At 40.4% G+C, this 13,041-nt stretch overlaps 1 protein-coding gene across 12 annotated transcripts in view; it reads right to left on the bottom strand.

The window, feature by feature from the left end:
* afdna (afadin, adherens junction formation factor a) overlaps positions 1-13,041 on the bottom strand; it is a 119,475-nt gene that overhangs the window by 31,843 nt on the left and 74,591 nt on the right. For all 12 annotated transcript variants that reach the window (XM_085371824.1, XM_085371825.1, XM_085371830.1 and 9 more), the window contains one exon: positions 8,240-8,320. In XM_085371824.1, coding sequence (XP_085227950.1) covers positions 8,240-8,320 — 81 coding nt within the window. The remainder of the gene's footprint in view (positions 1-8,239; positions 8,321-13,041) is intronic.

The following is a 13,041-nucleotide window of genomic DNA, read 5'->3' as shown; positions in this document are numbered from 1 at the left end:
AATCCTGTCAGGTGCTCTTGTCTTACAAGTTCTAGCCACACAACAAACATGAGCTTGAACATCAGTGCCCCGAGGGTGGCCTTGCTGGCTCCACACTCAAAATCTCTCTGAACTCACACCTGTTAAAGAAGAAAAGCCCGTCCTCGACTCGTACAAAGAACACCAAGTATCAAAAGCTCTCCTCTGCCCACAATTTCATTCTTCCTGGGTGTCTAACGTGAGCTGATAACCCACTAAAAACAAAGCGTTGTCTGTTATAGAGGTAGGACTGCTGTGATATATAACAATTTCTACAGCTCATAAATGAGGTGTATTGCGCATCTGGTAAATGCAATGTAATCAAATTTCCTCCTTTAATTATTTCTGCAATGAAGGTAACGGCTTTACCCAAAAATAAGGTTTTAAAAGGCTTTTGCTTCTTTCTTTGAAAGTTATCCTTCTACACCAACTTTCCTGCTGCCGAGTCCTCCAATAGATTTCTAGTCTACTCTTTAGGCACCATGTTTCTCACTTATGTCTCTGGTAATAATCGCTCCTCTTGAAGAGAGGAAAATAAATACGACTCAAAGTGATGTGACATTTTTCTCCTCAGCCATTCTGTGGCTGACTCACACTGAGAAACACACGAGTCACGTACGTCTGATACACATCTGACACAAACTGCTGCTAATGCAGGCTGGCGGTATACCAAAATTACAGCTTACAGTTTGAAAGCATGTCAACCTTTCCGCAGCTTGACTGAGGTTATAAACCACTTATCCACGAGAGGAATTTATGCTCAGCTCACCCTCGCAGGTATGCTTTATCATTTTTAGGTGATTAAGTCTCTTCTCTTGCCTTCCCTGGGCAGGTACAGACTGTCCACTTGTTTGTTCCCAATTCTCTGATTTAAATTTTGTTGCGCCTGTTGCTACAGAGACATTTCTAAACCTTTGCGATTGTTGAATAAATACAAAAATGCTGACTTCAACAGGTTTATAGTAGGTAACCCACAAGCCAAGATGATGGCTGATCTCTTACCCCTGTATTAAACAGAGACCGTGATGGAAGATGGGAAAGTAGTGAAATAGAAGGTCAAATGTGCAGGTCAGAGCACCCTGGTAACTCAAAAACTGTTCAAGTATTTTGTTCTGTCCATCTCAGATTATCCTAAGTATATCTACGAAGTTCAGGGTCTCAAATAATGGTGAGATGCATATATTTCAGCTCCAGAAAAGTATTTTATTGCTGCTGGTAGTAGGGTGTGCTTTTTGGTGCGGAATGGACAAAATCAGACAATGACTGCAAATTGTATCAACTAGTGCCTGTACCTAGCATTGTAAACTGCAAAACTCAGAAATTTTAAAAAAAAAGAAGAAAAGAAAAAAGAACAAGTCCTGGACTGATCAGCTGACAGATAGAAAGATGGGTGGATTGACTGACTGATTCACTGACAGATATATGGATGGAGGGATCAGCTAGCAGACGGGTGGATGGACGAACGGACTGGCTGACAGACAGATGGATGGAAAGATAAATGGATGAATCGGCTGACAGATAGAAAGATGATTGACAGGAGGATGCATGGATGGCCCGGCTGTTAGACTGATGGACGGAAAGACATAAATGGATGGATCAGCTGAAGGATGGATGAACTATTTTCCAGTGATTTTGCAGAAGGATAAAAATGGAGTTTGGGGCTTGAATACATCACGTGGTAAATGCAGAAGCTGTAGTAACCAAACTAAAGATTTACCAAAAAAATATTTCATTTTATTTATGTATTTATTTTTTGTTTTTAATCCAACAGACCACATACGGCACTAGAAATAAATGCAATTCAAATTTTTAAAAAAGCAAAATGCTGAAATAAGACCAAAACTACAAAAATGTAAACAAAATAAGCAAAAGACAAACAATGAAAAAGCCCTAGCCTTTTACAAGCATGCCTCAGTTTTTCCCCACACAGATGTGCCAAAATGTGACTACATAGATTTCATAACGAGCGCCAAGGTGAACAAACGCTCTCCTTCCACACCTCGTAAACACCTCCTGCCCAACAGGAAAGCGAATGCATGTGTGTGTGCGTGCGGTACATCCTTTCATTGTTCCAGCCCTTAGAGGTGGGACGCTCTCATGCTATTGTTACACTTCCAATACGCTTCTATCAGCTAACAAACAAACACACACAACTAAAGCTTCAAACACTGCAGAAACAGATTCAATCCTCCTCCTTTTCAGTTTATAGCTCATTTCTCAAGCCGCATAACTCTGGTTTGAGTGCCAAACTTTTAACTGTTTAAACCTCTATTCCCTGTCTGTCTGCAAGTGCACACAAAAAGCAAAACATTTGAAAGAAAGAAATATATAAATTAGTTTCCTAGTAATGTAGGGATAACAACGTATCATCGGCAAGAGCTTAAATCTTAGTTTTTAATGTTAGTCTCACACGTCTCCACAATGTATATTTCAACTTTCCATCCAAAATACCACACATTTTTTTGAATCACACCTCTGGTTTTGAGCCCCAATGTTAACTGTGTGAGTGTCTGAACTTTTAGACCGAAGTGTAACAGCTGCAGGCTCCGCCCCTTTCAGAAGAAGGTATGAGTGACGGCCAGAAGTTGCCAATGAGAGCACAGTAGCTCACCTGCTGCCAAAACAGACCTGAACGAGACACTTTCTGGCTTTTAACTTTTCAGATTTCTTGTAAAATTGTAATAATAGAGTTCATCAGAGAACATCGTGGTTCCAAAGGTCAGCGGTGCAGGGCAGCTGCTTGGTAAACGGTCCGAGTGTGTTAGCTGTTTTGATGGTAGTTAAGGGCCTGCATTGACAAAATAATTCGGTCATTCAGTTATCTGAAAACAGGACATTTTAAATTAACTCGGACCGAACCACAAAACCCCTGAAGAGGACTGTGAACAAATTCTATAACCTCCACCATTTAATCATTTTTAATATACATATTTAATTATTGAAAATTGAGACATTTCCTCATAAGCGTTAACCAAGCTCAACTTTAACAGTTGATGGGATGTATCAACCAAAGCAGTATAAATGACCAGAATTTTTGACTAGAGATTGGAAAAGCTCTCCTTTATCAAACACTGTCCTGTCTCTGGGAATCCTCAATTACGACACAACACAAACATTATCTGGTGTTTTTAAATCTGTACAGAGAGGATGTTCTGTTCCTTTCTTTCGCTGATAAAGGAGTAAACACACCAACGGACAACAAGAGGAGGGCGAAGACGAGGAGGGGAGCGAGTGTTTCCTCAACTGCAGCTGGGAGCTGCCCGGAGGGAAGACAAACACAATACAATAAAACACACGTGTGTGGGTTTGACTGATGTAGTATTTTTAAGGATGCTAATCTGCTCTCCACACGTTTGTTCCACAGAGACAAAGGGCTCCAACAAAATGACCAACATGTAAAGGTTGAGAGTTCAAACAGAGCAATCACTGATTCGACATACAGATTTTATGAGCTAATATTCCCATTTTACACCAGAATTCTTATCTAGCATTTAAACTGCGCTGAACTGTCAGACCCCCTCCCCACCACACAAAAAAGAAATTCTTCAAGTCTAATAAAATATTTTAAAATTTATGGAGATTTCTGCAAAATCTGATTAAGGAGTCTTCTTTTAGAATCTACATTTTAAATCAGGCCACAAATTTAAATCTGGCTGAAGAGCACTTTACCCTTTTCTTTTTCCCTTCTATTAAAAACACCAGGGGTTTTTGTTTAACCAGTGACAGAACGGCACTGACAGCAAACTGCCAAGAGTGATGGACCAGCAGGCCATTGCACTCGATAAATCCAGGAATATTCAACCAGCTGCTTCACAAGCATGTGCTTCTAAATAAACACTAAATACTCATGGACTACTCGTGTCCATCTAAAAGATTGTTACCAGCACAAAAGGAAAAAGGAAACTTCCTCCCTCACGTACATTATGATGGTATTTAATTTACTGAAGTACACCTATTATTTTTTTGTATATCAAACAGTGAGATTTGAGCCAGGAAAAACCCCAGTAAGGTCAACATTTTAGCAGAGCGAGTCTATCGTACATGAAACGCAACAGTCTTAATCGGGTTTACATGGATGCAAACTTACAGACCACCTTTCAAATCTTTTTTTTTAAATTTATAATAACATCAAAGAGAGCAGACAGAAACAGTCTCTTTGCCTTTAAAAGACACAAATGACATAAAAAGAGCAGTTACCTGGTCTTTCCTGCCCACCACAGAAAACCACATGTTGCAGCTGCTTGTTATCCAGACCAGTTCACACTGAGGACATCCACAGCGGAGGACACACACACCCGCACCAACTGCACACACCTGTTTTTTCCTTTTCTTTCCTTCCTTCCTTCTTTTTTTTTTTTTTTTTTTTTTAAATCCCAGAGAACGAATCAACCTGCTAACATGAACCGACAAGTCTAAAACCTCCCAGCAATTACACAGACTGAGCGTAATCCATTGAGCTGAACTTTTAAAAATCACTGTTTACGGACAGAAATGCGGGATAAAAAAGTTCCTGTATGTAAAGCAAAGACGTGCAGGAATCTTTCCGCTCTTCATTCTCAAAGGTTTGACCGGGAAAAAGAATAAATCTTAATATAGAAAAAGTGTTATAATAAAAATTTTTAAAAGTTGCCCAACAGTCCAGTGTGTGTTGCAGTAAATTCCTCAAATGTTCCCAAGAGCTCCCAAATTCCTCCACGGCGTCCTAATTGCAGAGTGTTTGTTAAGAAACAGCAAATTCAGACAGCGGTCCAGAGGTGAAGTGTCGGCTGGGACGCCAGCTGGTCGGACTGAGGTGGAGCGCTGCTTCAGCTCCACCAGGCAAATACCACACACGCGCACACAGACACACACTCTGAGTTATATAATAGGACAAAGCTCAGCCCAGTTTACAGAGAATTTAGGCATCTGTTTGACAAAATTCACTCTACCTGCCTTTCCCATCCCACATACACACATCTCTGCCACTCTCTCAAACATCCACACAGCTCTGAAAATAAACAGAGCAAGGAGGTTTCCTCAGCACATCCTTCCTTCCCACTCTTCCCATCCACACACACAGAGTCAGACTGCACACACACAGGAAAGCTCTCGCCTTAAGCAGGAAACTTGCTCCAATCAAAAGAAAGAAAGAAAATCATTATGTTTTGTACATAGAGCAAACCGTAGTAGTCTTATCTACTCATATCCTCTTGCATGGATGTATACTGGTTTGATACTGCTGTTCTGTACAAGATAAGCTACAGTACAACGAGGAACCCAGTTAGGGGGAAATCTTGGTGATGGAACGGCCTTAATGTAGAATTATGTAACTGTCTGGCCTGAAAGTGAAGGGTTGCTCCTGAAGGAAACTTGTTAGTCAAACTGGACACCCAACTGTGTCTCACTTCTCTTTGCCATTTCAAATTATAATCAAAACCATGTCGGACACTGTTGGGGGCTCTGAGGTACATGCTGTGCATCGGTTCATGTTTGGCTTGCAGCTCAAAAAAAGTCAGAAAACTTTTTAAATTCAAGAAAGCGAGCCAGTGAGTTGATTTCTTACTAACATTAGGAAAGATACAGGGTAGCGAAGCCTTTTCTTGTTGCTATGAAACACTCAGGATGAGTCGCCTGATGATGGCTGTGACATGTAAGATTAGAGGGAACCAGTGGAGACGAGACTGGACTGGAAGATGATGTCAGTTGAATATACTCCACGTTTCACATTACAGCCTCCCTGTGATGTGCGGTGAGCTTATATAAACTATTTTGGAAGCAGACTTAACATTTTAATTGTTTTCAACTTCAAGTTGTGCAACTGTGTTTTTCCTGGACTTGAATGAAATGTTTTGCGTTTCGAAGTGTTTTTGTTTAAATTTTCAGTTCATCTGAAGTAGCTCGGTGTCACAGTCATTACATTTTACTAAACAGCAGCCTCTGCGGCTGCAGTTCCTCCAGTGTTAATGTAAATGTGTCATGTTAAAATACTACGCCTCAGAGCTGAAATTAACATGTTTACAACCATCAAATAATGAATTGTGACAGTCTGTCCAATTTGGTGGCCCACTGTGTGGATCAACAGTCCAAAAAAGTTTAGCATTTTCTGTTAATTGGCACTAACAAGCAATCTACACAATCAGTATCTGGACATTAGCAACAAGGTGACAGTGGCCAAAATGAGTAACTCAAAACTTGGAGCCAAAGCAACATGTTTATTACATCCATACTGAGCAGGTATCCAAGCCACATTCATTTTCTCTACCAAAATGAAGCTCTGCATTTTCTTGGACGGCGTTCCAGGTACAGTTAGGTCCATAATTTGTTAGACATCAACATATACTTTGTAGTTTTTTTCCTCTTTGCAAAACTAGAAATCAAAACAATCAATATGTGATAAAAATAAGTATAAGGATAGTTTTTAAACAGTTGGATGAAAACCCTTTGTCTCAGTGGCTGAAGTCTAGAGCCCATGAACATCACCAAAAGCTGTGTTTCGCCTCTTGATATCTTCTGCCAGTGAAACAGATGTACTGTTGGGTTGAAATCAGGTACCTGCCTTTGCTTAAGAAAACTGGCTTGTGTTGGTTCAACAGTGTGCTTTGGGCCGTTATCATTTTGAATTGTGAAGCTCAATCTGATCATTTTGGGAAAGTAGTCCTATACACTTCAATTCATCTTGCTGCTTCTATCAGTAGTTATGTTTTCAATAAACATCAGTGACCCTGTAGTTTTTCAGGTCTTTTGGTGTTGCTGAGCTGGTCGCTGCAATCCTTCAAACAATAAACCAGTTTGCTGATTGTTTGGCCACTCCTGATGTTTTTGCCAACTCTCTGAAAGCTTTATTTTGGTTTAAGTCTTGTGACACACTGGCATCTCATTGGTCCTTATCTAAAAAAAAATACAATTAAAGGCTGTAAAATACTAACTCAACACTTGGATTCAACTTCAGATTTTATGCCTGCGCCGTTTGTTGTAAAATAATGAGGGAACCAGCCTCACCTGCACATGAAACTGCTTATCAGTCTGCAGCAGCAACCTTCGGACCTTCTTTTACACTTCGGAAGTTTCTGATTCGTGCTTTCCCTAAAGCAGTTTGCATGCAATCCAACGACAAAAATGAAATGACTTGACAGCTACAAAACAAAACCTCTCCATATGAAGTCCTGGTTATCTAATCCTATCATTGCCTCATGAAAAACAACTATACGATGCAACGTCAAAACTCCTGCCCCACACTCTGTTTACCTGACTGACTTGAGCATGTCAGGTGATTTACACACACCGATTTACAACAATTGCTCGCACTTTATGACTGCGTGAGAGATTTACAGCAGGGCAAACTCACAAAGCACAAAATTAACACGGATTAATGTTACTTTATTTTAAAGTGTTTTGTAAGCTTGGAATTAGCTTGGAAATTGGAATTTCTTTATGGCTGTGACATGGTCAATCGTCCAATCACTTTTGGTCTTGTGAAAATTGGGAACAAGGTGTGAAAATAGCTTTAATTCCTAAACAGTTGATGCAAAATTTTTGTCAGGCCACTTGAATTAAAGCTTAAGGTCCGAACTTCAAACTGTTTCATTTCAAATCCACTGAGGTGGTGTATGGATGCAACAAATTAAGGACCTGGATATTCACATATGCCCAAGTGTGTAAACCTCCTGTTCATGTATCTTTTGTTGGATTATTAAATTAATACTTTTATGTGTATGTAAGCCAAAATTGCATCTTACACGGACATCTGCAGACTTTTGTACTTTGGTCCACACATCAGAGGTGCGGTAACACAAACACACGGACAGACAATGATCTACAGTTAAATTAGCCCCACCGCACAGCCCCACATCCCCTCCCTTAAATCAGCAAACTGCACAGAGCACGTTTTTGTCCGGGGCTCATCCAGAAGTTTCTTTGTAGTGTTGCTGTTTAGTCTCTGTGCTGCTGTCAGACTCAACAGTGAAAGGAGTCTATTTTAAACAGCAGCCTGTTCTGTCAGCAGTGTGTCGCTCAGCCTCACACACACACCATCTCTACAGCCACGATAAAAACATCCAAGTTATTTTGGGGTTTCCTGTCAAATGCATGCCAGTCGTTTACTTTTCAGTGTTAGATTTCATTTTTAGGAAAAGTTTCCTGCAAAATTTTAAAAAATAAATAAACCCCAACAAACTGAAAACATCTCAGAGCTGCCAAAGTTTGACTTTCACTCTTTAACAAACTTCCAGGTGACATTTCCTACCTTGGCGGCCACGATGCTGAGGCCCATGCCATTGTGCTTCTTCAGGGTTACTGTGACAACCTCCGGCTCTTTCCTCATTGGCTGAAAAGAGAGATGGACAGGAAGGACAAACTGTAAGCGAGGATGTAACCTCTCACTGTGAGCGAATGCGTGGAAAAAGGCCTGAGGAAAGCTCAACTCTCCTTTAGCGTGTTCCCTTCGTCTGAAACATGTAGGAGAATAGTGAGAGAATGCAGTTAAAAAAAAAGAAGAAGAAGAAAAAAGAGGGAGGGATGAGAAAAGGGAGGGAAGGCTTGAAGGAGGGATAAAGGGGAAAAGGGGAAGACCGCAGAGGAACCTGTGGTCGCTGGAACCAAGTCAAGAATGAAAACCACTTCATGGCTACACACACACACACACACACACACACACACACACACACACACACACACACACAGCAGGGCTCATTTGAGCAGGGCTGGGTGACTGGGTGGGGAAAGATGGAGAAACAAAGAAAGAGAGCTACCGAGGTTTCCCACATGATGAAAAAATATTCTGACAAAGGATACTCCAAAAGCTCATGTCACACTCATAAAAAAAATATGCTTGCATCGTATTGTCTATTTTTGTTTGGTGTTGTTGTCCTGCATGTCGCTGACTGGCGCTTCAAACTGCAGCAACACCCAGAAGCAAACAAAACAACAACCACAAGTCAAGAGGACAACTCGTACACTAAAATTACAGCTGCATACCCACTCAATCAGGCTGAATTCTATTAGAAAACAGATTCAACTTTCTGCTTGAAGTTTATAAAGAGAAACATTTCAGATCTGAGGTACAACCTGACCAAGAACACCCGAAACAAACAAACAAAAAATGAAAAACCCTCTTCGGCTTCATTGACGAGACGTGGCCCTACATCAGTGATCAGTGTGTGGAGAAGGTTCCAAATTCCTGGGTACTTTCTGAACACCTGAGCTGCCAATGGTTATTAAAAAGGTACAGAGACGACCTCACTTCCTGAGACTGCTGAGGAGGAAGAAACAGAGCCACGGCTCAGGAGATCGCTGGCTGAGCTCGGTCCTCCATACAGGACCTGTAAACCTCCCTCCTCCTTCTTCAGCAGACATATTTGAAGGACCCTCACATCCTGGCCTTCATCTGTTTAACTTGTTGCTCTCTGGCAAATCAAGGACACAGACCCAGGAAGGGCTTCTTTCCAAACCTCAACACCTCTTCTCTGAATGTACCAAGTACACCCGAGTTATTCGATTATTAGATTATTGGTAAATCACTGTGTAATATTTGGGATACTCTCACCATTTGTTACCCGACTACCTAACCTTATTAAACATTAGTACTTTTTATATACTTTAGTATTAGGGCTGGGTATCGTCACTGATTTCTAGAATCGATTCAATTCCGATTCACAAGGTCCCGAATCGATTCGATCCACGATTCGATTTAATTCGATTCGATTCGAATCTGGGAAATTTTGACAGTCAGAAATATTATAATTCAGATCAGTACATTTACATATTTTTGTATCTATTAAAAGGAAGCTGACACACGCAAGACTTTATCAAAGGTGTGAGCATCACAGCAGATGCCTTTGTGTCAAAGTAGCTGAAGATAAAACACAGAAAAACATGAAGGTGATTTTTCCTGGCCTGGGATTTTATAAAAATAATCTGCAGTACATCAAAAACGAAAGAAAACCATTAATCAACACATGAACATTACCTCTGAAGTTACAGCGGTTTTATTAGAGACACGGCTAAGCGTTTTGCATTTTGCTTAATTTTAAAAAGTTTAAATTTGTTCAATATTGAACGGCAGAAATTAGGTTTACTTTTCGGAAGTAAGTAAAAGGGAAAAAAAAACGTCGGCCGACAGCGCTGTAAACAACGGTAGACTTGTGCGTAACAGGCAAGCGAATAATGCAGAAAAGAGAGAGAGAGAGAGAGAGAGAGCTGTGCATGAAGTGTGATTTTTATACTGAAAAGTCAGCAAACGTCAGAGGGAATTCATGACGATGTTTATGTGAAGCGTAGTTTGGATCTTCTTTTGCTGCTGGTTCGGTCAATATTGTTTGGAGAGAGATAAAACTAACAGCCATATGATCAGCGCAAAAAGGGCGTAAACACACAGCGCGGACCCGCGGATCAGAATCAGCGAGCTGTCGGCTTTCAGCCCCGACCGTCAGCTGAGAAAGGCGACATCTCACTGATTCTGATCCGCGCTGTGTGTTTACGTCTTTGTGCAGAAGCCGTGTACCTGCTCTCATTTACTGTCTTAGCTGTTTGGTGGTTGTTGAAATTTTGTGAGGTTTCACCAGAGATTCTGGCATTTCGGGCAAAATAAATTAATATTAAAAAATCGATTCAGGATTTTAATGAATCGATTTTACGTTACCCAAGCCAGAATCGATTTTAATCGATAAATCGATTTTAAAAACCCACCCCTATTTAGTATATGTAGCAATTTTTATACCTAGTACTTTGAGTACTAGCACTTTATGTATTTACTGCATAAATGATCAAATGTTTATTCTTCATTGTGTCTTAAGTTGTTGCTGCGCTCCAATTTCATTGTACATTATATAATATCAATAAAAGCTTCCAATTCTAATCTTTCTAATACAACCCAAGTCAGTTGTGAAGTCACCAATTTCTTCTTTCCAAGTTACAAATAAACGAAAATGTATGTGTGTAAATGAAAATGAATGAATCAATTAGATTTGAAATATTTTATGGGAAAAAGACATTGTTTGATCATAATCATGAAATACTGCTGCTGTTTACTTCCAAAAACTTTACTTGTGAAGTTTTGTTGTCCTATTCTTACCTCACCGTCTGTCATTCTCCAGTAAATCCAATACTGCTGTAATTTATGTCTCCTGTCCCTGTTCTTTGTCACATCTATGCATGCGTATTAAAAAAGGCATGCTCTGTTCATTATAAATTAGCTGGTTAGTCTGAATCTCTCTGAACTGCTGCTCCACCCTAATAATGTTATTGTTACACATCTGGATCCTAAGGACTAACGCTGTTAACGTTAACTTCACTGGGAATGCCGCCGTGTTTGGTGTTCAGCGTTCTCCTCATCAGTTGAAGTGGATTTAAATTTTTTAGCCGGCGGTCATTGCCTGCACGGCTTCAAGTTCACACCTTTGTAGCCAGTCTGTGTATGCTAGCAAAACTTCCTGTAGCGCTGCAGAGAGAGGCTGCAGCTGTTCCACACTAATGCAACAGTGGCCCAAACATTATTAGATTACTGTAATTCCGTGCAGATATCTCCACAGGAATTAATCCTGGAAGATGCTTTGATTTGGGTCCAGAGGAATTCAAGCCCTGTACAGGTTATTATCAGGCCCACAATTAGGTTGTGTGTGACACGCCGCTGTACTAAACACAAGTAAATTAATTAAACTTAACTGATACCCATGTTTATTCATCAGACAAACAAACGAGGTTAACGACTTTAAGCTCTTAGGAAAAACTTAAACCTAATTAGACATTACGTACTCAGGAGGCACAGCTCATTACACATTTTTGGCCTCTTCCATCCTTTTCTCTTTCTCTTCGCTTCCTAACCAGTCACGGTAAACTGGCACCGCTCCCTGAGGCCTGGTTCTGATCCAAGTCTCTTCCTGTTTAAAGGGAGTTTTTCTTTCCACAGTTACCAAGTGCAGCACACAGGTTAATGACTTTTCAGTCTTTACATAATGGTATAAAGCACCCCGAGGCAACTGTCACTGAACGTTAACTGAATAAAACTCAATATTGTGTCATTTTTCATACTGTACAACAGCATGGGCTCAAACATCACTGCAGGCTCTCCTTATTCCACTTGTAATTTAGTATCAGACTTTTCCACATAATCCAGTTTATACATTTATACACATAAAAAGCAAACAATATCACATCTTTGACACTAAAGTGGTTGCAGAGCAGAGCTGGTCTTGTAATGATCGCTTAAGAACTGTCGACAAGGCAGAGCTCGACCCACCAGTCTGCCTGAACACACACCATTAATCACTGTGTGCGCGTGTGCTGTGTGAGACGCCAGTCGAGACTACAGTCATGAAATAGTAGAGTAGGGATAAACAGACCAATTACAGAGGAAGTGGCTGTGTGTGTGTGTGTGTGTGTGTGTGTGTGTGTGTGTGTGTGTGTGTGTGTAAGTAAAAGTAGTCTCTCATTTACTGCTCTGGGCTCCCCAACTTCAGCAGCGTGATTAGTGTTGATTAAATTGTGTGTGCGCTTGTGTCTTGGTGTGTGTCTTATGAAAAGTAAATAGATCCTTCTGAAGTCACTTTAATCTCTGCATTCAGATTGAGAGACCACACACACACACACACACCCCTCTGGACTCAAATCAAAGCAGTCTCCAGGTTTAAACGTGTCTAAAAATAGTCAAACTATGACAGTCGTGCCGTCAAATTGAATCTCTTGTCCAAACTCTGTGAAATCCTCTACTTATTGTCATTTTTGTCTTTAAAAAGAAACATACAGATGAAGTTTATTAACACAGCTGAAATATTAAAATGTATACACTAGCCACATTAGTATTTATGCCTTTCAGGAACCACTTTTCCCTTCAGAACTGGCATACTGGAAACATTCTCAGAGATTTGGGTCTATAATGACACAAGAGTAACACACAGTTGCTGCAGATTTGTTGGAAATTTGTTGGAAAACATGTTCCATCACATCCCAAAGGTGCTCTACTTGATTGAGATCTGGTGATTTCGGAGGCCAAATGAGTACAGACAACTTACTGTCATGTTCAAGGAATCAGCAGAAGATGGTACCACTGTG

Source organism: Diplotaxodon limnothrissa, linkage group LG15, assembly GCF_057381915.1.
Source record: "Diplotaxodon limnothrissa isolate DT_005_m linkage group LG15, D_limnothrissa_male_GT1.1, whole genome shotgun sequence".
Taxonomy (NCBI): Eukaryota; Metazoa; Chordata; class Actinopteri; order Cichliformes; family Cichlidae; genus Diplotaxodon; species Diplotaxodon limnothrissa.
This window is presented reverse-complemented; position numbering and strand designations above follow the sequence as displayed.